Source organism: Camellia sinensis, chromosome 1 (genome assembly GCF_055761805.1).
Source record: "Camellia sinensis isolate YWXY chromosome 1, ASM5576180v1, whole genome shotgun sequence".
Taxonomy (NCBI): Eukaryota; Viridiplantae; Streptophyta; class Magnoliopsida; order Ericales; family Theaceae; genus Camellia; species Camellia sinensis.
In genome coordinates, this window is record NC_138961.1 from 24,734,657 (window position 1) to 24,758,510 (window position 23,854).

At 34.9% G+C, this 23,854-nt stretch overlaps 2 protein-coding genes across 4 annotated transcripts; one reads left to right on the forward strand and one right to left on the reverse strand.

Moving 5' to 3' along the window:
* The first annotated feature begins 939 nt into the window (after positions 1–939).
* On the forward strand, positions 940–14,110 carry LOC114322583 (uncharacterized). 2 transcript variants are annotated; one of them, XM_028269920.2, is made up of 12 exons: positions 940–1,174; positions 1,582–1,683; positions 5,161–5,288; positions 5,370–5,520; positions 5,662–5,771; positions 8,321–8,404; positions 8,509–8,557; positions 8,678–8,769; positions 10,232–10,370; positions 10,555–11,710; positions 12,805–12,915; positions 13,023–14,110. In XM_028269920.2, the coding sequence occupies exons 1-12, from the start codon at positions 1,004–1,006 to the stop codon at positions 13,652–13,654; spliced, it is 2,925 nt and encodes a 974-aa protein (XP_028125721.2). In that variant the 5' UTR covers positions 940–1,003; the 3' UTR covers positions 13,655–14,110. The 2 variants fall into 2 exon arrangements, with proteins under 2 accessions (XP_028125721.2, XP_028125722.2); XM_028269921.2 differs by having other exon boundaries at positions 1,097–1,239.
* A 4,716-nt stretch (positions 14,111–18,826) lies between these two features.
* Positions 18,827–23,528, reverse strand: LOC114322584 (APETALA2-like protein 3). Of its 2 annotated transcripts, XM_028269922.2 has the most exons (10): positions 22,372–23,528; positions 22,184–22,209; positions 22,035–22,065; positions 21,861–21,948; positions 21,618–21,763; positions 21,121–21,165; positions 20,903–21,009; positions 20,672–20,808; positions 20,274–20,390; positions 18,827–19,337 (listed from the first exon to the last, which is right to left on the reverse strand). In XM_028269922.2, the coding sequence occupies exons 1-10, from the start codon at positions 22,920–22,922 to the stop codon at positions 19,092–19,094; spliced, it is 1,494 nt and encodes a 497-aa protein (XP_028125723.2). In that variant the 5' UTR covers positions 22,923–23,528; the 3' UTR covers positions 18,827–19,091. The 2 variants fall into 2 exon arrangements, with proteins under 2 accessions (XP_028125723.2, XP_028125724.2); XM_028269923.2 differs by lacking the exon at positions 21,121–21,165 and having other exon boundaries at positions 22,372–23,526.
* Between the last annotated feature and the right edge of the window lie 326 nt (positions 23,529–23,854).

A 23,854-nucleotide genomic window follows, 5' to 3' on the forward strand; every position in this document is an offset into this window, starting at 1 on the left:
AAAATAAATAAATAAATAAATGTGTAAAAGATTTATCAATTTTACATTTTATTTTTCGTGGTTAGAAATAATTTTTAAAAATTCAAAAATATTTGTTTGACTTTATTTTAGTCAAATTAATTTATATTTTATCAAATTGACGACTTTGCCATTAAATTGAGCAATGATATTTTCAATTGTCCTTTTTTGAAATAAGATTCAAAATTCAAGGTCAAATGTGTCACAATTGAAAAGTCAGGAACCAAAGCGACACAAGCTCCAAACCAGCGGGACCGTTAGTGTAATTTGGCTTAATTTAATACTTTCTGAGTCATAACTAAAAAAAATTATAACCAAATACCAAAAGTCATAATCAAATATTTCAAAACAATATCATAATTAAAGAAAAAAATTAGTTATAACTAAAAAAGAAAATAACATAACTAATGGTGCATATGATAGGTGGGTGTGTATAATAGAATTCTCTAATATTTTATTGAAATTGATTAGCGATGAGGAAAATACTATTTGGGGTAAGTTTGACATCTTTAAAAAAAGTTAAAAAGTTAAAAAGTCAAAAAGTCACTATTTTATTTAAGTCATATCACCTCTCTACCACATCACTTTAAATCCAACTCATATTTCATAAAAAGTAAAAAAGTACACTTATTTAGAACATCCCAAACAACCCCTTAAGATCTACAATTTTTTTTGTTTATAATTCGAACAATAATAATGTGATAGAATACGTGTCAAATTTTAATTTATCATATAATTAATTATATAAGGTCAACTTCTTTAACCACATTATTATGAATAAATTTAACCATCCAAATTATAGGCCTCTATCATTACTCAAATGGTTATATTATTTTGAGTATCCAAATATAACGGTCAAAATTAAAAGTCTGTATAATGAAAATGGTTGATTTTATAAGAGTGAAGATCTACGATCAAGACAATGACACGTGTATAAAATTTGGGAAAGTTACTAGCATTTCAGTCTCATGAAGACCAGACCACGATGGTGCATAAACCACCAAATCATTATCTCGGAAGGGTTCTCACAGACGCGACAGCCATCAATAAAACCCCATCCATAAAAAAGCCGTGTCTCAATCCTGTGGTTTTCGATACCCTTTACCGTACTTCCGCGTTCGGTTCTCTCTCCTCTCTCTCGGTGATCGAACGAACTGTAAGTTGTAAAAGTTCTCAATTTCAAAACCCTAGCCCTTTCATTTCAATTTCTTCATCAATGTGGTGATTCTCTATCTTTCTCTACTCACACATTTATGTGTCTTGATGATTGTTTTTGTATTTTTGTAAAAAAAAAAAGAAAAGAAATTTGATTTGTGTTTGTTTTGTTTTGTTTGATTGATGGTGTGTTACTGAAATGCATTTTGTTTTCTGTGATTTGTATTTGAAAAGGTGTATGTTTTTTATTACGATTTGATCTGAGAAGGAAAAGGCTGTTGTAGATTACAATTTGATTTTCACATTAGGGTTTATAAATTTGTGTATGCTTTTGTATATGAAAATGTGTTGATGTATGTATTGATTTTTGATTCGATATTTGTTGTGTTGTGTTGTGTTGTGTATAAGACGGTAATGATGAGCAACGAAGAAGAGAAGAAATGTCCTCTATGCGCTGAAGAGATGGACTGGACCGATCAGCAATTGAAGCCCTGTAAATGTGGTTATGAGGTTTGATATAACTTGCATTTTCTATTCCAACTTTATATATGGAATGGAACATTGTTCATAGTATTTTAATTTTTAAACAAAAAGAAAAAGAAAAGTGGTTAGGGTTTCTTGTTTTGAGTGATCATGTAACTTATCTATTATTTGATTTGTTAGCTTAAATGAAAAGAGAACAAAGTATGAAGACTTGTGAATGCCGTCATTCTAAAATGATTTGGACTAAATTTTATATTATATCATGTTTGAATATAGATTACTTACTACATAGTAATACCTTGATAAGTTTTGGTTTTAATCTACGTTTCTCATTGGAAGCGTATTTCCTAGATGGACTGGACGGATCAGCAATTGAGCCTGTAAATGTGGTTTGAGGTTTGAAAGAACCTGCTTTTTTGTTGCAACTTTGTATTTGGAACATTGTTCATTCTAGTATTATTTTTTTTTTAAACCGTAGTTAGTGTTTCTTGTTTTGCTTGATCATGTCTACTCATCCATTATTTGATTTGATAGCTTAAATGAAAAGAGAACAATGTATGAATACTTGTGAATGCCATCATTCTAGACTGACCTGAACTATATTTTATATTATGTCATGTTTAAATTGATTTTCAACCCCTTATTACATAATACCTTGACAAGTTTTGGTTTTAATCTAGATTTCTCATTGGAACTGTATTTCCTAGAAATGGAGTTTAATAACAATCATTTCAACTTTGCCTCAGAAATTTGGTATGCAGAAGATCACTCAACATGATTGGTTACTGGGGTGTGCAATTTATGGCTGGTTTGCTCTGGCCTGGTGTAAGCCCCATTACAGCCAATATGCAGTTCTCCATGTAATGCTGGCCTGGTTTTGATGTTAACATAAACCCCCTGTGTTGATTCAATCCATCATACACATTGGAGAGTGGATTGGCCTGAATCAAATGGCCTAATAAAGTATTTGTTTTGTATAATAAAATGTTTTTGCTAATTTAGGACTTGAAAGAACGATTTTATGCATGGAAAATCAAAGCTTTTCATGTTATTTGTATTTGCTGTTGGAGGATTTAATGGGGCCTCTTTTTTTTTTTTTCCCCCCCTTATTATTTTCTCTTGTTTTTCAACTACCCTTAGAAAATGTTAAATATTTTAATTGTGCAGGATATGTTATGATATCCTATAATACAAATTATTTGAGGTGTACCATATGCCCGGTTATGACCTTTTGTGGCATTTTGTTACAAGTTCAGTGGTGTGTAGTTATGACTCATTGTGGTTGTGGGGCCCACTGGTTTCGGTTATGACCTATTGCGGTGGTGATGACCAAAGTGGTCTTTGATGTCTCATATTGTGTTTGATTATGAGACATGATGTCATAACTTGCTCATGGTACACTCCAAAAAGGGGGTAATATTAACAATGGCATTATTTTTTCAATCTATTATCAATGTTGTTCTGTTGTTGATATTGCTTATAATATTTGATAGAAGTGATCAACTCATGGCATGCATGACTCGTGTCAATAGTCTTTACTGTTATGTGGACTTCATGGTCTCTTAACCTTCATCTGATCATCCTTCATGTGCTTGTGTGGCACGCCATATCTAGTGGCGGCATTTTTTTGGTTTGAATCTGGGACACCTGATTCAGACAGATTTTACTGCATCTCATCATATAAAGTACTATTTTAGTGTGTCAATAAATCTATCTCTTGCGGTTTGTGTGACTTGCAGGCCTCCACATCTTTTATTTATTAGCAGCATGAACCCATGAACTATATTATATTATTAACAGAAATTTCAATGGTTTTTTTTTTTTTGATAAATAGAAATTTCAATGAATGTTCCCTCCCTGATATAACAAAACCTTCTTGGTACAATTGTTTCTTTCAAGCTGGTTTCTTTGTCCACAAAGCAATAGAACATTTTATGACATATATTATCACTAGGTCTACTCATCACCACCGCTGACCAATATTTACAGACTATTTATAATTTTTATCCTAATTATATACTATATGTATTCTCGATAATATAGCTATAGAATCTTACTAATTTGCTATGCAATACCTGTGCCCAAATAGGCATGGAAATATTTTTGGTGTTAGATGTTGTCTCTTTCATGAAGTTAATTTGTTGCACGCGGAGAAAAAAAAAGGGAGGGGACTTACGTGTAGGTCCTAATAGGTGGCCTTATTGTCTAATAGGTCTTATGAGAAGTAATGGTTTTTTTCATCAAACACTATTAAAAAACATTACTAATTGTTAATTTTCAGTGACAGTTTGAAAATTTTGTCATAAAAAATGTCATTAATTATAAGTTTTAGCGACAGCTTAAAAAAATGGTCACTAATTTTCAACTTTCAGCGACAGTCTGAAAAATTCATCACAAAAAGTCACTAATTATAAGTTTCAACAACAATTTATAAAACTCATGACAAAAAAAAAGGTCACTAATTGTCAATTTTTAGTGACATGCAAAAAATAATCACAAAAAATTATTTTTAGCGATAATTTTACTAAGACTTATTTTCAATAGAATTTGATAGAAATTAAGTTCAACTATTAGGACCTATTGGTAGTTTATCCAAAAAGAAGAAGGTATTAGTTCAAGAAACATGAGGAACTTTTGGAGTGTTAGGAAGATAAGGTACTATATAAGGCAAGGAATCCTTGATCTAAGAGAGACTGGTCTAAAACAAGGAATGGAAGTTCTCAAATTGCTTTATATCTCCTTTACTTCTTGTTTTTCCAATAATATGAGAGCTTCATTTTCACTGAATTTAGTTTTACCCAAATTGTACTCGATGATTTTCAATATGGTGGTCATTCTTACACAAATATTGATTTCTAGAGCTAGGCTTGATCATGTATTTAATTTTATAATTCATCATTTCAAACAACTAAAGGAGCGGAGATGGTGTCCTAAGGATGTATCATTTTGCCCATACATTTTGTCTAGAACTGTGAGGGTACACTCTTTCATCAACTTTGTTTGGGTAATAGATTTCAGTCTCTAGGCTAGAGATGGTTAGCGCGCCCAACTTCTATTTTAGCCTACAATTGAGCCCAAACCTTAACCAGCGACATAAACTTCTAGCGCAAATGGGTGTTAATCGGTTTGGCCTTGTCCATTTCAATTAATCACTTTTCCCTTACTTTTAGAGGTTGTTTGGGATGTTCTAAATAAGTGCACTTTTTGACTTTTTATAAAAAGATGTGTAAAAAAGTAGAAAGGAGATGTTGATTGATATGACCCAAAAAAGATAAAAAGATAAAAAGTGTGGACTTATTTAGTCTTCCCAAACTTGGCCTTAGTGTTTTGGATTGTGTTTATGATTACTTTCCTGTATATTTAAATGCTTATGTACAGATGTATCTATGTAAATTCTAAATGTGACAACATACCTATTTGGGATTTCTCCCATGTTCAAAATGGTTCAAATCACTATACTTCTGTGACAATTAATTCCTTATATTATTTTCTTTCTGACTACAGGTGTGTGTTTGGTGCTGGCATCACATAATGGGTATGGCAGAGAAAGATGAGACCGAGGGGCGATGTCCTGCATGCCGGACACCTTATGACAAGGAAAAAATTGTAGGGATGGAAGCAAACTGTGAAAGGTCGCTCTTCTTTTGTGACCAAGTTATTTTACCAGTGCGTTAAAAACTGAAAACCTTACAGTGAATACTTCTTTTGATCAGGGTGGTGGCAACAAAGAAAGATCGAAAAAATAAAGCACAGAAGACAAAGACGAAAAAACCTGAAGAAAGGAAGGACCTAAGTAGTGTTAGAGTGATCCAGCGGAGAATGGCTTATGTAATTGGGCTTCCTCTTACTCTTGCTGATGAAGATGTGCGGGGCTTCTCTACTCTTGTTTTGACTTCATTATTTCTTCTCAGTCTTCTTGTATTGTATTGAGTCATTAGATAAAACCTCAACTTTGGATTTGTTTTTTCCCCCTAGTCTCTCAGCATGTTTTGTGATTTTGTACAGCGCCTACAGCGGAAGGAATATTTTGGTCAATATGGAAAAGTTGCGAAGGTTTCCCTATCTCGGACAGCCGGTGGGGATATTCAGCAATTTGTTAACGACACTTGTAGTGTGTAAGTTTTGACTCTCAACCCATATAACATGATGGTTAGATCTAACTATCTAAGTATTAGTCATGCATGATATCCTCACTATTATTTTTAGTCATCTGTAGTTTTGTCTTGTTTATATAGCCTCCAAATGTTAATTTGATGATTATTCCATTAAATCCTAGTTCTTTTATATGGTTTGGAGGTTTTATGTATGCTTAAATCACTTTTAGGGTAAACCACTGAAATCACGTAAGCAGACAGAACTGTTTATTCTGTCCGAAGCAGCCAAGATATCTGGACTAATTACTTACTGTTATATGTAAACAACAATTGTTAGGGGGTTGACGAGACTTGATTTTAGGAATAAATGTGAATGCAAACATTGTTGGTGAGGTAACCCACAGTGCCCCTTCTGGTTGCCAGATATGGGACTAGTCACTAGAATATAAGCTTGGATGGACGAACCAGGTTGTGGATGCCTTAAGTAGGAAGGCAGAAGCTGGTGGTGTTTTAGTGTGAGGCATGTGCAAGAAACTTTCCTCATGTGCTCGCTGGATCCAGAGGAAACATTACATTAATAGATAGCAACAAAGGGAGACCTTTCATAAGGTTCTTAAGAAGGTGGAGAAGAATGTGGTGGAGCAACTGAAACTAATCTCACACAGATCTCAATTGTTGATCTAATAAAATACTATTGTGGCAACCTCAATTGATGTTATTTTAAAATTTTGTTTGGCACAATTGCCATATAATGGCATTAATTTAAACTTTGTTATCACATAATTAGTAGATTATGACATTAATTTGGAACATTTTTTCCCTGTAGCTTGATACTTCTAGTAAAAAAAGGGCATAAATCATGATTCCTTAGGAACTCTCTGTTAGGTGTTATTATTGATCATGATTGATCTTATGTTAAATGTGAAATTGAAGATGATTAAGTGTCCTATTGGTAGGGTAGGGGTGTTCACTGGTCGGTTCGGCTCGGGTTTACCCCTAGCCCATTAGCCGAACCAATAGTATCGGCTGAAGAAATTAGTCATCCGTTGTCGACCGATGAACTGTTCGAAATCAACCGAATCAAAGACCTCGGTTTGACAGTCGGTTCGGTTGATTTTGAAAATACGGTAGGAGAAGAAACAGAGTGAACAAAATTATGAAAACGAAATTCAAATTTCAAAATAATACACCCAATTCACATATATTTAGATATATACTTACAAAGTTACAGATCTGTACAAGAGAGAGTGGAGAGAAAATGGGAAAAAATGAAAAGAGAAAAAAATTTATTGATTGTCGGTCAACGACTCTACCACGATCGCTCATCGTAGCCGTAGCCCCAACCACCACGACCACCATTGGTCATTGTTGCTACCACGAGCCCTCATCTGCCACTGCCACTGCCACCTTTAAAGAGGGGAGGAAAAAGAGAGTAGCAGAGATGCCAGAGATGAGAAACTAAATCTGTCTTAGACTCCAATGGAGAAAAGAAAAGGCAGAGAAATTGAGAGAGAGTTTTTTTTTTTTCCTTCTGGAAAAGTCTCTTAGGGTTTATGAGAGAGAAAGACATTGAATGGTTATGGAGAAAAAGAGGAGAAACAGAGAGACAAAGAGTGGAGAGAAAGAAAGTCTCTTAATTCTTTGAAGAAGTGTAAGATTAATTTTTTGGAAAAGTGTAGGGTTTATGAGAGAGAAAAAAAGAGGAAAAAACTGGGAGACACGAGAGTGAACAGAGCATTACATATATAGAGAGAAAGGCCTTGTTTGGTTTAACTCTCAAAACACAATTTTTGAAAAAAAAATTTCGGAATATTGTTTGGCTAGAAATTTAGATCACTTTTTCTCTCCTACACATCAATCAATCATTTTTTCTCTCTCATCTCTCATCTCTCATTCTCAATCACTTTTTTTCTCACATACATCTACTCAACTACAGCAAAACATCAAATCATCCCAAACTTTCATATTTCAAAACTATTTCCAAAATATACAACCAAACAAACCAAAAAATTTCTGAACTCTTTCCCCAAGATTTTTTTTGAAAATCTATCTCCCGAAACCAAACCAAACACACCCAAAGACTCTTGGATTTTTAGAAAGTGTGTTTATGAGAGAGAAGGCATTAAATGATTTATGAGAAAGTGGAGTAGTCTGTGAATAGACTCAGATTGACACAAGCATATTCCCAAGGCCTCCAATAAAAGTACGCTATATTACATTTATTCGGTCGGGTTTGGGTTCACCGGGTGTGTATGTTCTATATCCAATTCCGTTCCTGAATCCGTGAAAAAATATATAAGAAAACCGCAGCCGACCACTGAACTGCTCGAAACCACCCGTGACCTCACTGGTCGGTTTGGTTCGGACGGTGTACATGGGTCATCCGATGTAATGAGTAGCCCTACCTATTGGTAGCAGATTCATACATATACAATCTGATTGCAATTGTAACCGTCATGATAGTGTTGTAATTTATGCAAGTGCTTATAAATAGTTAAAAAGGGTTGGATAACATATATTTTGTAAATTTTTTTTTGTCAACAATTATTGTGATACTGTTTCCCCCCCAGATATATTACATACTCAAAGGAGGAGGAGGCCATTCGGTGTATTCAATCAGTACATGGTTTTGTCCTGGAAGGTAGGTTTTTAAGGTAAGGACACATCCTTTTTTTTAATTCTCCCATTTAATTGGCTGTACATGCTATGCTATCCATCAATTGCTGTTTGGATGACCATTGGAAATTTGCTTTTGCAGAGCATCGTTTGGAACCGCTAAGTATTGTCATGCATGGTTAAGAAACATGGTATGGATATAAGTTACTTTGTAATGGGTGTGTGGGTGACGCCAGATTTCCTTTTCTGTATGCTGTGGGGACATTTAAAGTGATCTATTTCTACTGAGAATGGTTTTTCTGTTGGTCCAGCCATGCACCAATCCTACTTGTTTATATTTACATAGCATTGGTGCTGAAGAAGATAGTTTCAGTAAAGATGAAGAAGCTGCGGTTCATACAAGGTATTACATGCAGAAGTTTCAATTCTCTTGAATATCTTCCAATTGCTTGGAAAAATCTGTCTGAATTTGAAAAAATTGCACTAATTCTTTTTGTGTGATTTTGAGGTCAAAAGTTCGAGCAATAGATACATAATATTATCTTTGAAATTTTAGAGTGTGTTTGGTTTGTGTTTGTAGAGTAGTTTTTAGATAAAAAGTACGAAAACTTGTTTGGTTTGCCTTTTTTCAAAAATGGTTTTGGAAAATTGTTTTCGGGAGAGAGTTTTAAAAAAAGTGATTGATTTGATGTGTATGAGAGAGAGTGATTTTGGAAAGTAGATAACCAAACAAAATTTTGAGATTTTTTTAAAAAAAATTTGTTTGGTTGGATTACTCTTGCAAATTTGTTTATAGAAAATTTTTCTCAAATTTTTCTGAAAAACAAACCAAACAAGGCCTTAGTTTCTCTTGCTAGTGGAGAAGCTGAACAAACAACCAAGCCACTCTTCGTGGTCCATTTTACTTTAGCAGTGATTGATGTTGATTTGCATTAAACTTAATCCCCCTATCCATCAAATCGAACTATTTGGTAATGTGTTCTCTAGTAAGCTGAATTCACAATTTGCCTGACGCTAGCAAATTCTCTGCAGGCTGCACTTTTATGTGTCCTTTATTGGCTTCTAGCATATGCATTAAACACTTTCTGAATGGTTTACACAGACTTCACTAAGTATGAAGAAAGGGGCTGCATATAATGTTGTTTGCTTCTCTTGATTAATCTGATTGAAGGTTTTTATTAGCTGGTCATGCACAGTGATCCTGTGCCAATTTGGGAGATTTACATTATGTAAATGTTAACACAGACAACTTAAATATCATGAAGGCATGCCCAGTATTTGATAATTTTCAAAATTGACTCCTATAGTAATTATTACAAGTAGTCTCCTATAGCATTTTTCACTATATTTTCTCTTTTTCATCCCTTGCATTATGCCTTCTACATTTTTTTAGAGGTGCTTTTCATAAATAAATATGTGAACAGCTAATTATGTGATTCTTTGTAGCCGTCAATGTGTGTGTCTTTATGTTTACTTTGTTAATTTGCTCTGAAACTATTGGTTTATAAGTTTGCTTTCATCATTGTAATATGTACAATTATGTCATTGCAATTTATAGCAAGTGTGTATTTGTAGCACTTAACATGAAAATTTTGTTTTTTGAAAAAAAGCTGAAAAGGTTTCAGGCATAGTTTGTAAATTGTGAATCTTTTTAGCTGGGATTGTAAAATTGTTTTGTCTGAGGCCTTTGACTAGTTTGGTTCCTTCCATTTTCAGTACTCTTTAGGATTTGTACTCTTTTTTTTCCAGCTTCTCATCTTGGTTTGTTTCAGACTCTTCAGACTGTTCTCAGGTTGTGTGTTTTCCTTCAGTGTTCTTTGGCGATATCCTTACTGTATGGTTTGACTTGCATTGTGGTTTTACAGGAATAGAGTTCACCAAATTGTGGGTGATACACATAATATGCAACGGCGCTCAGGGAATATGTTGCCTCCCCCGCTAGATGATCCCTTCAATGGCAATAGCATTGCTGCTGACAAAGTTTTGGACAAAATTGCCCCAAAAGTAAGGCTTATTGTTTACCTATATTCTGTAGTGCAAGAAATATTTTCCATGCCATGTAAAATATGAACCATTTATATTTCATGATAAAGATAGGTATATGACTATAAATATTGGTGGAGCATTGTAAAATTGATTGAAGACAAATGTTATGCACAGCCTAATCAGATGTGTTTCCTGTGTCCAGGACACAGCTTATGCTACAGAAACTTCCACCGGCCACATGACTTGTTCATATTCATCTAATGATAGGGATGGGCGCATTAAAACACCTAACAAAACTTTTGTAGATATTGTCGGACGATCTAGTTCTGGTCCAGAAAAAGATGGGAATGTTGCTGAAGATAGAAAGATTTTAAACTTATGCTCTGACTTCTCTTCAGTAACAATTGATACAGACTATCATCTTGAGACTGAATACTCTAATTCCATGCTACGTAAGGTTTCATCTCGGAGTCAGCTTCCCATTGGATTGCCCAGGGATAAAGATTCTCAAGAATATTCACTCAAACCATTTAGAGAACCTTCAAGTTTTACAGTGTCGGGGAGAGCTGATTTTACACCCAGTGATGCATGTATTGCGAAAGGGCGATCTTGTTTGATGTTAGATTCAGGAAGACAAGCATTGCCTGGTTCCTGCAGTGATGTGAGAGAAGATTTTCTGTCTTTTGATGATCAGAGATCAAAGGGCTCTGACACCTTGAGTCAAGAGTCTTCTGTGCTTCCTTCATCTTATCCTATTAGGATTTCTGACCGTTCTAATGGTCGTGCGCAGCAGCCTAAAGACATGTGTAGTTTAAGTGATTTCAATGTGAAGTGTAGCACTGTACATAGTCATGTTGATGAGGCTTCTATGCCATTTTCATGTGTAAATTCAATATTGAGTGATGGATACAATGAGAGGAAATTCCATAGTTCTATTGAATCAGATAGGAATTTTAGATCTTCTAACTCGTTCTCCAATGAGGAAATAGTGGAACACTTGAGAAGGCTTGACAATGATAATATTACCAATGATGATGACAGTTCTGCATTAGATGCGGTTGAAAGCAGTATAATATCAAATATCTTGTCTCTGGATTTTGATTCATGTGACAATTCTTCGACCTTGTCTCACAGTTTAGCTGAATTGTTTGATGGAAATGGTGGGCGGCATGGTTCTTGGAATTTTCGTAACAGTGAAAAATCCATGTTCTCATTTGCAAAAGAAGAGAATTCTGTGAATCAAGCAACTGATTTGGACTCATCCTTCAGTAACATTGGTCAGGTGTCTAAGCGATGTGCTCTCCTTCCTGATTCCATGGAACATGAGGATCACTACTTCTGTGGGCCGCAGCACCACGGTAATTGTTCTTTTTGGGGTTATTATCGTCCTTTTTAAAATTATGATTCTCTTGTTTTTTCTATTTAAAGCTTACTTGCAAATTATGTCTGTATTAGATTTTTCATTTTTGCTTCATCTTCAATTCTAAAAAAGCATATAAAATTTCATGTTATTTTCTTTTTAATTAATCTAGTTCATCTTGATTTTCTTTGCTTTGTGCCCTCCTCTCAAAACACTGGCAGCTTTGTTTTCTGCTTTGATTGCTTGCTGCAAATATTGAAGTATTCGCTGTTAACTTCTAGTCTGGTTATTTGCACAGTATGTGATTTTCTGGATGAGTACTTGTGTGTCATCCCTAGTACAGGTCTTCTTTCCTTGCGTGTGACTTTGATCTTCTTTGAGATACTTCCACTTCTGTGTCATTCTTGCTCTATAATATTTTACAAAAAACTGTTTTGATGACATTGGTGCCTTGGATTTTAGTTGTGTATCAGATATTTTCTCCAAAAAGTTCCTATAAAATATATATATATATATATATATATATTTACATTAGGTGGTTGGAAATCACATGGTCATCCTAATTGTTTATGAAATTGAAATTTAGGTAGGACCTTTCTATTTTTTGCCCCAAGTCTTTTGATTATGAGAAATTACGTATTTGTTCAGAAATTAGGTATTTTTTTCTTTATGGATAGAACACTGGAAAGAAAGATCAGATAAACAATTTTAATCTAAATAGAGCTTGAATAGTATGCTTCTATTTATAAATTTTGTGTAATAACTGCAATATTTATTATAATTTTTTAATGTCATTGGTGATCCCACTGCCATTTGTCACCATGTACCACTTTCAAATGTTATGTTTTTGTTGGTAATACTATTTTTTCCCCAAGAAAACTGTAATATCCAATCAGCATATGAGATCCTGCTAACTAGGTGGTGTATGTGGATGTCTGTTTATGGTTTTTGGATCCTTTTTAGTATTTAAACTTTAGGTTGCCCCTTTGGACTCTATTCCTACTTAACGTCAAACTCATTGTAATATGATTGGTTATTACTTGTATCAACTTTGTGACGCTGAATTTTTTTGCTTATGATTTCTATTAACAGTGTCCAGGGCTCCAAGTTTGACTCCACCAGGATTTTCAGTGCCATCCAGAGAACCGCCTCCTGGGTTTTCCGCATATGAGAGAACAAACCGGGTTGTTAATCCCACCTCTGGTATGCTTCTCTCTCTCTCTCTCTCTCTCTCTCTCTCTCTCAGGATTACACATGCTGTCTTTGTTTTCACAAGTAAACTTCTGTTCTTTCTTTACTTCGTGTTTCAGGGAATCATTTGGTTAACACCACTTCCTTACCAAACAGTCAGTATTGTGCCCCATCAGCAGGAAATATTAACAACACTCGCGAGTTTGATCTGATTGATCCTGCCATATTGGTTGTCGGTAGAGGTAAAGCAACAGATGTGTCGAACAACTCGGGCTTAGAAACGTGGCCAACTTCTACTCAGCCCACCACCTATGAAGATCAGGCAAGACTTTGGCTCTTGATGCAACAATCTGCATCTGCTTATCAGGAACCAAAATTTCCTCCGATCTTCATGCAAGAAACGACTCCGTCTACACATCAGCAACTGAACTTTTCTGGTCGCATCGGGGATGGGTTTTCTCCCATTGGTGATACTTTTGGCCTTTCATCGAGGTTCATGGATCAACACCAGACCTATAATCCATCCCCTTTTGCTACACAATTGTCGTCACAGCAGAAATATGGAAATGGACATGTGTCAAATGGCCATTGGCCCGGTATGGACGAGGTCCGACTCAGGAACGAAGTAGGCATGGCTGAAATTCAGAGAAATGAGATGTTAGGGTTCAACAAGTTCTTTCCTGGGTATGGGGATTTAATGTTGCAGATGCCCAGCACAGGCGATGTATACAATAGAGCGTATGGGTTGTAACTGTCTCATTTCTTGTTCAAAATGAAACTGTTCTGTTCCCTTTTCAGCTTCTTGGCAAATGTAGTTTCAGCAAAAGATGAAATATTTCTACTTTCTCAGGACCGCACTTCGGTATAGGATTGGTCCAATAACTGTTTGTTGCAGTCAATGTGTCAGTTTCAGGACTCAGATATTCTAGGGCAAATTTTCTGTTCATTCTGCGCGGGTGAATATGATCACAACCCTTGAGCAAGGGATTCTGAGAATGTTGCTTTCAAGTAAGTCAATAGTAGTAGTTCTTTACCAATACACTAGTATATGCGTTGGCTTTTAGGGGAGTAGATCCAGTATGTCGTCTTCTTTGTAGTCTATAGTTGTTTGCTTTGGGGCTTGGAAAGTGAAATGCCTAGGTTGTGTATTTGCTTATGTCACTCCTTTGTTAATGGTTGGTTTAATGCAAAAAAATTCTAGCTTTTAGATGGCTTGGAAGAAAGGTTGCTGATTGGTTAAATACCCTCCAACTAGGTGGAGTAGCCATTGACAATCCTCTTACCTTTTGTGCTACCAGTTTTTTTATTTGGACAAAAACTAATCATCCCTTTCACGGAAGTTTGGGACCCACAAAAGAGTATTAAACCCATATCCGGTTCTATGATGGGTTTCTTTGCCCCTCGACCTTTTATTTGCGATATATATATATTTATAAATAATGTTTCAAATCTCACAGGGGATGACTGACAAATATGAGAAGCCCTAATATCACAGGGGATGATGATGACTGATGATATCACAGGGAATTGGATTGTTAGAACTGGGTAATAGTAGCCTGGAAGTGATGGGTGCTTTTTGGTTTAGATACAGGTTTTTGCCCCCTTTTCCCGCGTCTGATTTTGATTGCCCAGGGACTGGTATACACAGGGTCCTAACTAATGATAGTTACTTTATAGGTGAATAAAATTTTCATTTTTTTTTTTTCTTTCTAGTCTGATTTTGTTCACGCACGTTTATGGTGGCGAACATAACCCACCACCATTATCCTAATTAGTCTTGGAAGAACCAATCAGAATTGTAGGTACCCAATTACCACCGAATGAATAATTATCTGAAAAAAATGAAAAACCAGAGAGAGAGAGATAGAGATATAGATAGATAGATAGATACTTGGAATAATTTGATTTTCCTCTGGTTGGGGGCCTGCAAAAGTTTGTTTGCCTTGTCTACAGCAGTTCTGATTCGGTGAAGACAAGCCAAAGGAAAAATAAAATAGAATAAAATAAAGCACAAATAGGAGAAGAAAAATGCTTGGGACCTCTAATTAGAAGTACCACTAGTGATGTGGTAGTGGGTCCCACCCACTGCCACATCAGTGCTGTGTCTTGGTTTTTGTTTTTTTTGTTTTTTTTTTGCCTTTTCCACCTCATTAGAGGTGTATTTAGAGCCTCTAAATTAGAGGTCTCTAGCATTGTTGCTCACTCCATACTCAAAAGATAATAAAGTAAAAGCAAGTAATTGAGCAAATATGCTTTGGGAGGTGTGGTGGGACTGGATTAGTGCTAGTGTGCCTCCCAGGGACAGGTGGTATTGGTGAAAATACAATTTGCGTGTATATATATATATATATATATATATTTGTGGAGAATTTGAAATAGTGTATATATCTAATCAACTCCTATGAAGATAGAAAGTGGGAGTTGCTAAGTGACAGTTGTAACAGTTGGCAAGTATTATTTCGTGATTGATTTGAAGTAACGATTTGAAGTACCGACGTAGACAATATCACATAATTTTCTGAAAATTATAAATAATTATTGAGAAATTTGGAGATTGATGCTCTTTTGTAGAAAATGCTCATTCTATCAAATTATTAGTGCACTAAGATGTAGCACTTTTAGGTTGCCTTTGGGTAGCAAAAATTGTGTTTTGTACTTGTAACTTACACATGCATTTCCCATGGAAACGAAGTACTGGTTAGATGTGAAATCAACCATTGGGAGTGTTGTGTACATTTTTTAAAAACCTCTGACAGGCTAATAATAGGAAAACATGTCTAGCACACAAAAGGGTTGGTGTTATTGCCCAAGTTGATTTTGTTGTTATGTCCATGCTTTTTAAAATAAACAAATAAATAAATAAAGAGAAAAAAAAGAAGAAAAATATGGTTAGTCATGACATATTTTCTAATTAAAATGGCCTAGTTGAAGCATCAGCATCGGCATATCTAACTTCGGACATTTATTAGTTTAGTGGGAGATTCTAAATACACCCACAAAAAAAAAAAAAAAAAAAAAAAAACCCTTTATATATAAGAGTTTTCTTTCCTAACGTAGAAAAATTGCAAGGGGGGAGTGGGGCAAATTTTTTTTTTTAAACACAAATATGGAAGGATACAGTTTCTGACTTGCATCCCATCACAAAATCACTTGTACTCCATATGTTTTTATAATTTTTTTTATTTCTCCTACTGTGCTGTAATTTTTCCAAATTAAAATACATACTCTGTGAGTGTGAAGAGAAATTTCATAAATGTATCTAAAAATATCCTAATTTAGCCGGGGGCTTTTTGTAAAAAACTTTCACAATGGCCCTTAAAGCGGTGTGTATGGATAAAGATTTGAAGGGTTATTTATGAAAGAAAATGAAAATAGAAGAAAAAAATTGAAAAAAAACTTCTATTTCATTCACCTCTCTCTCTCTCTCTCTCTCTCTCTCTCTCTTCTACTGCAAATCTGTTTCTAGATTCTTAATCCAACTACAACTTAATCGTAATTATCATAGGAATATTGCTGTTATTTTTTTTTTTAATACAAAATCCTCTACTAGGATTATGTGGATTAAAGACCATCCTTATGGATTATTTATTTTAAACTTGGGTTTCTGTCAAAATCATTTTATATTTAATATCACAATGATTGTTTTGTTTTTATATCATCAATCTTATCAAAGTTATCTCCATCTTAGTAGTGCTTTAAGAACTCATTGGACAACAACACTAAGAATGGTACAATATTCCTGTGATCCTTTAATTACTAAAATAAGTATGTAATGTCTCCATCAGAGAAAAGAAAAGAAGAGGAGAAGGAACAAAGTCTTTTTTGAACAGAATAAGGAACAAAGTCTTTTTATGTTAAATGATTGTTATGCAAGTAAAGAACTATTTTGTTTTCAATTTCTAAAAATTTAAAAATTCAAAGGAGGGATTGTTCTGTTTGTAGCATTACTAATTACGCCGAAAAAAAAAAAAAAATCATTCCACCTCATTCAAAAAAGAAAAAGAAAAAGAAAATAATCCAGTTAAACAAGTCCTAAAATTGGTTACATGATCTTTTTTCGCCATTCCATTCTCCCAAGACGATATCTAATATCAAATAAAATAAATTTATATGTTTTTTTCCAAGATGAGTTATACTTTTTTCCCTTGCCCTAATATTTGTTGGTGGAATTCTTTCTTTCTTCACCTTGATTGTCACGTGTGGAAGATACGTTGCACAGTTCTCTTGAACGCATATATATGCACTCTCTTATGGTGTGTTTGGTTGAGGGATTTGAGGTGGAAATTGGAAAAGGAAATGAAAAATGTAGGTGAAATATGAATAAAACATACATATATTTCACATACCTTTTTCCTTTCCTTTTTCAAATCCCTCCCTAAATCCCTCAACCAAACACAACATTAATCTCTTCCTTTTCAATTTATTTTCAATATGCACTCCTTATTATTTTACAAATATATTCATTTATAACTGTGTATCTTTCTTGATCTTACCACAATTCTGAAAAAAACAGAAGAAGGGTAGATGTGGTGGAATACTTGCTTTTCCAGGAATAATCAAAGGGGTTGGGAATTTTCAGTCAAGAGATAGGAAAGATTGTCCCAAATCATCCACTTGTGTCTGCAACAACTTTTGGCATCAAAGGTTTAAAAGGGTATGAGAAATTTTTTGGATGCAGATAGGGTAGATGAGAATCTAGAATAATAATTATAAATATTAATAATAAAAATTATAAAATTTTCCTCAAATCTCTAATAACTTTTAGAAACTATCACTGAATGGTTAATTTCTTGTTCATTATTTTCAACTTTTTTGGGATTCATTATTTTTATGTTGGGTGTTTAAATCATGCCACATAGTACCATCATAAAATGAAATAATTTTTTGAGAAAATTGCAAATATATGGAGTAGTGAAACAAAAATCATAGTTGCACCAAATACATTAATGAATTTACACTATCCATACAGAAAGATTATATCATTATGAAAATATAAATTTTTTTCTACTGCTCCATTGAAATATAATTTCTCCTAATTTTTTTGGTAGGGAGATACCCATTTCTTAATGGGTCAGGCCTGCACTTCAAAACCATATTCCAACTTTCATTTTTTGGGGTAACTTTCGAATCTATTCTGGATATCCACTGTTCCAACCTACTAGGAGAGAGAGGGAACCACTATTGTTTCTTCCACTTTTCCTTGAAAAAGGTCACATCATTAACAAGAATGCAAAAAAAATCTACTGGTTTAAAAGATGACATAAAATCAATCACCATTTTCATTCCTAGGCAATAAAAACAAAACATAGTTTCGAATGGTCCCTTATCGGAAGAACTCTTGAAGAGAATTGATCGAATCCTGTGTCTCCATTTCTCTTGTCGTTCTGTTTTTAATTACTTTTCTATCATGTAATCAAAGTAAAAAATACACTTCTATCATGTAATCAAAGTAAAAAATACACGCTACATGATATAGAGTTCTTTAGCACACAGAAACATTTGTGTGATAGAGAGGTCACGTTTGATGAGACCTGAGGTAAAATATCATATATGTGCAACCACTAGCAACCCTCATATATCAGGTGAAACTTCTGTGCTGCCCTATGGGCTCATTTTGGAATCCGTTTTGATGATTCGGAATATTCATATTTTAGAGTATATCAAATAGAATATACTTGTAAAAAATCAACTTAATCAGATATCGTTAACCCTTTTATTTACTCACATTGATTTTTTTACAAGTATCTTTTACTCGATATATTCTAAAATGTAAACGGTTCGGATTATCAAAACGAATTCCGAAATGAGCCCATAAGGCAGCGCAGCACAGCACATCAGGCACACGGGGACTTGAATGTAACACCTCTGGCTGATTACTGTTCAAGCTTATACAGCTATAATGGCTGAGTCAACAAACAGATCATTATGTGAAGATACAATCTTCTCTTATTGGTGAAAAATGAAAGCCTCCTAGGAGAGAATGGTGATGATACCACAATTATAGCAGAGCAAGTCCTTCAAGGTATAAATATCAAACTATACATCATATTATATGTGTATGTTACACACTAAAACAGAAATCAAATTTTGACACTCATCATAAATTTTGTAGCTTAATTACCGGCCCAACTGACCTTCCAAAGAGAATTGTGCAAACAAATTATTGAAGCCAGGAGCTTGCTTCAGCTCTAGTGATTGTAGAAATGGGAAATGTTGGTGGTGGGTGTTGGAATGTAGAGCTTGTGCGCCGTCTTGTTTTGCGGTGGAAAGGTAGCTGGCAAAGCGGCTGTACTGTTGGGAGAAGAGAATCCTGATGATGCTGCAGTAGAGAATGGTGCCACTGGGCTAACCACACTGTGGCTCTGCATTTGCCATGCCCAGTTTGAGAATGCCAGCGAAGGAAGGGCTTCAGTGGACTTCCCTATTGCTCTTTCCTGTCCAACCAAAGATGATGATCAACACCATTAATTTCTCGGAAATCCAAATGAAATGGTCTAGGAACACAAAACCGGACACAATGAGTTGGGTCCCACCTTTTTGGGGTATTGTGTCTAGTTTTGTGAATGATTTTTGTGCAAGTAGAAGAATTGAATCCAAATTAGATGCTCAGCTTGCTTTGTCTTTGTGTTTGCGTCTTTAGTTTCTTCTTCCAACCTTTTTTGTTATATGAAAAACTTTTAAATCTAATTCTCGATGAAATGTCAAATGAGAAACTACATAAAATTAAATCTACACTCATGTCTCCTGGATCATGTATATAAACATAAAAGGGTGAAAAAAAGGGGAAAAAAAAAAAGGGAGAGAATAATTTACAAACAAAATTGTGGCCTATGACCAGTACTATTGATGAGATGGTAGTTGAGGAAATAAGGTCCAACACTACATGCTACCCACCTTAGAGAATGAGATATTTTGTTTTTGGCTGTGCATAAGATTTTATAATCCCTATATGTATATTGATACATGTTAAATATATCTTATGATATGATAGATTTCTATCTTAAGGGAAATGTTAAAATTATTGAATGAGCAAAAAAAGAAGTGGGCAATAATTGGTCCTACTACTTGTGTAGACACAACAACATCCAAAGGAAACAAAAGCTTAAACTGAAGTTCTAATCAATCAGAAGGTTTGTTAGGAGGCTAATATATGATTTGAGGTGTTCATTTGTTATTTACCAATCTGCTAAAACAAGGGCCCTGACTTTTGCTATGGAATGCTTGCTTGCTTACCTAACTCCAGGAATCATTACTGTATATAGAATGTGATATTATCCTAGAAGGATTGCATTTCTCTATGATTTAAAAGGTAGAATTGGTGAATCAGTTGTGTAAAATGAGATTTGACATAATTGATAGTAGATAGTCACCTCATAGTTTGGTGTGAAACTGGGATAGATGCCAGACCGTATTGGAGGGTGCTTGGATGCCATTGTTAGACCACGGGTGTTTTGTCCATCCATAGGAGTAGAAATAGAGCTCTCAACCTGTAAAATACAAAAAAGACAATGATCTATCAAGAGCTTATAGTAAATACAAAGATCATGACCTACACAACAGAGAATTCAAAACAGCCACACATATGAAAAACAACTGAAAGTGATTGAATAGTGGACAAACAAAGCTCCTATCCAGGACAAATAATCTCTCTATGGCTATAGTGCACAAATAATTTAAAAGCAAGCTGTATGGAAGATCTCAATTTTCACCGAGTCAAAATGAGTTCATAAAAAATTTTTAGACAAAGGGAAAAAAGACAATGATCTACCTTTGGCCTTTTTCCATCAGGCATTTCACAAGCAGCACAATGTGATTGGATATCTCTGACATTGACATTACCCTTTGGAACGTCTGCAGGTGGAAAAATCCAGAGGTTCAAATCAAGATTCTGAGATGTGCCTCCATCTGTAGCAAGTATAAAATTGTTAATCAGGTAATTTGTTGGTTTGGTTTGCATGTTAAACCAAATAAAGTACAAATTACCATAGAAGAACAGTACCTGCATTATTGGCATCCGTACTTATCATCTCCCCTTCATAGGTACTAGGCTCAAAGTTGGTGACTGCTTCCCTTCCGTTACATTTGATTGCTGCTTTGTCATAAGCCCTGGATTCAAAAAAATTAAAATAGAGGTTTTGTTGGATGAAGCCCGATAAATTAGAGATTTCAGATGAGAAATCCAATTGTCAAGGAATATGAATTCATGAACACGAGGACCTTGCAGCTTCTACTTCACTGTCGAATAACCCAAGATACATATACCTGCAAGCAAACATCATAATCTCATAGATAAAAAGGGTCCCTAAGCATTTCTGCTTTGAAATTACCAGCCTAGATTTTTATCCAGTATGAGTAAAATCACAATGGCAAGTTCTCAAAAGCCAAATTAGAGTTCCTAACATCATCTACCAGGTTTGTAACTTATGGGGGTGTTTGGGAAGAGGGTTGGGCTAAAATAGCCTATTAAAAAACAAAATAAGCTAAAATACCTAATAAAACAAAATGTCACATATAATTCATAATCATTTTACCTTTCCTCTTATAACTATCAAATCAACTACCAAAAAAACCAACTAAATTCCCAAACACAACTATTTTAGCTAAGCTAAAATAACTAAAAAGTCAAATAGCCAACTTCCCAAACAAGACTATTTATATCTAACAATAAGATCATCTAATTAATAATAATGGTTTTATGTTCAAGGGCTACTCACTTCTTCCCAAGGAATTGTCCCATTCGAGCCTCCCATCGACCACATTTATGCAGGGTCACTCCTCTATATTTCGAACTCCCCCGAGAGAATCCGGTGCTTTGGCGACGAAGAATATGGACAAATTCCTCTTTAGTAAGGTTTGTCATCTGTTCATTAATTAAAAGACATTTAGCTTGCAAAAAATTAATTATGCTCAATATAAAGACAAAAAAAGTGAACAATATCTTGCCATTTTTTGCCTACCTCTTTCATATCGTCCTCGTAATCCTTTATAGTAAAATTGATATCGGCCTCAACTCCCCTAAACTTAATCGCAGCCCGATCATATGCTCTGAATAATGACGATTAAAATTAAAAAAAAAACTCTACAGACTAGTTGAATGTCAATATCGGATGTCACAAAAAATAAGCCCTTACCTAGCGGCAGCATGGGCAGTGTCAAATCCACCTAAAACAACAACCCGACATAAACAGTTTAATCAGAAAAGACCAATTGTTCATAACAATCTTACTAATAGTCAATTTTGCGATCGCAATTAAATCAAGCAAATAGATCAATTGCTCACCCAGATAGACTTGTTTCCCACAATCCCTGTACATCAACACAAACACACACACAAAGTTCAATTCAAATTAATCCGACCAACCAAGTACATAATTCATGTCATTCATAAACCTTTATATCTATATCTATATATATATATATATATATAAATTGCTAAATTAAGAAAACAAAATACAACACATAGGTTACCAGATATGTGATTCCCATCTTCCAGTTCTTCGATAAAACGTAACACCACGATATTGCGAGCTCCGAGACCTAGGCCCCCGCCGACTCTTCTTCACCGGCTGCGGCTGCGGCTGCGGCTTCTTTTCAGCTTTCAAGCCGGCCGCAGCTCCAGAGTCCGGAAACGAGAGATTCAACCACTGCGGCCTCAACAACGAGGTCGCCGACGACGACGATCCAGAGCCAATCTCCTCCGAATCACCGACAGGAAAAAGCTGCCTCGTAACCAGCAGCGGCGCCAAGTTTCGGTCACATTCGTCTCCGATTGCGACGATGTTACCAACTCCAAAACCTTTGCCTCTACTGAACACATCGAAATTGAACGGAAAGATCATGTTAGAGTTGGAGTCTTCGTCCGCAGCATTGTTCGGAGCTTCGTCAGCGTTGACTACAACGGAGGAATTCGAAGTTACTGAATCATCACCTTCCAGAAGCTTCCTCGTCGCGATCTTCTTCTTCTCGAGCTCATCGCAAGTTGATTCTTCCGTAACCACATCAACGTTGAGATCCAACATCTCTCTCTCTCTCTCTAGGTTCAGAATTAGTTTTCAAATAATACTGATATTCAATCGCAGTGGTTTTCACAGAGCATTCAAATTTCAATCCCACGATGACGATAATGAAGATATATATATATATAGAGAGAGAGAGAGAGAGAGAGAGAGATTGAGATTGAGATCTGAAAATTGGAATTGGAAGAATGAAAAGAGATACAGAGATTACAGAGATAGACACTGAAATCAAGAGAAAGAGAAGAGAAGTGTAAGCGAAATAGAAGTGAGGTGTGAGAATGAAGCTCAGAGGAGTTGCATTACATTACAACAGGAGAGAGAGAGAGAGAGAGAGAGAGAGAGAGAGAGAGAGAAATATAGATAGAGAAAGAGAGTCATGGTGGTGAATATAAAGGACGCTTGTCAAGTTCCATGGCGAGAAGAAAGACAAATGGCTAGAGAGAGGGAGAGAGTAATGCAATGGAGATGTAGAGAGAGAAAGTGGTTTTGGCTGGTGATGGAAGAGGAGGAGAGAGAGGAAGAGTAAAAGAAGAAACCAAGGCTGTAATTCATTCATTCTTTCATTTCCAACCTCTTTCTTTACAATCCTCACTCCACTCACTCCCCATTAATTTTTATTAGGTTAATTTATTAGTTGAAACTATCATAAAATCATGGTCATACATTTGAATATTTTTCATTATAAAAATATTTTGTAAATATCTCCTTTTCTTCGAGTCAAACTCTCCGATTGTTTGTCCATTTTTTACATTTATGTTAGTTAATCAAACTAATAAATATATATATATATATATATATATATATATATATTCACAAATTAGACAAAGTGTTCAAAATTATTTTCAAAAGAATAATTATTATTATTCAACAACTAATATTTGAATATATTTTGAAAGTAAGTTAAAAATTAATTTTTTTGATTTTTTTAAAATAAA

What these genes read in the sequence shown, in the direction of transcription:
- LOC114322583 (XM_028269920.2), top strand. Translation starts at nt 1,004, where the DNA reads ATGGTGCATAAACCACCAAATCATTATCTCGGAAGGGTTCTCACAGAC. An exon ending in GTTAACGACACTTGTAGTGT is followed by an intron (nt 5,772 to 8,320) that starts GTAAGTTTTGAC and finishes TTTCCCCCCCAG; the next exon opens with ATATATTACATACTCAAAGG. An exon ending in GAAGCTGCGGTTCATACAAG is followed by an intron (nt 8,770 to 10,231) that starts GTATTACATGCA and finishes GTGGTTTTACAG; the next exon opens with GAATAGAGTTCACCAAATTG.
- LOC114322584 (XM_028269922.2), bottom strand. Translation starts at nt 22,922, where the DNA reads ATGTTGGATCTCAACGTTGATGTGGTTACGGAAGAATCAACTTGCGAT. An exon ending in ACTGCCCATGCTGCCGCTAG is followed by an intron (nt 21,949 to 22,034) that starts GTAAGGGCTTAT and finishes GTCATTATTCAG; the next exon opens with AGCATATGATCGGGCTGCGA. An exon ending in CTGATGGAAAAAGGCCAAAG is followed by an intron (nt 20,391 to 20,671) that starts GTAGATCATTGT and finishes TGTATTTTACAG; the next exon opens with GTTGAGAGCTCTATTTCTAC.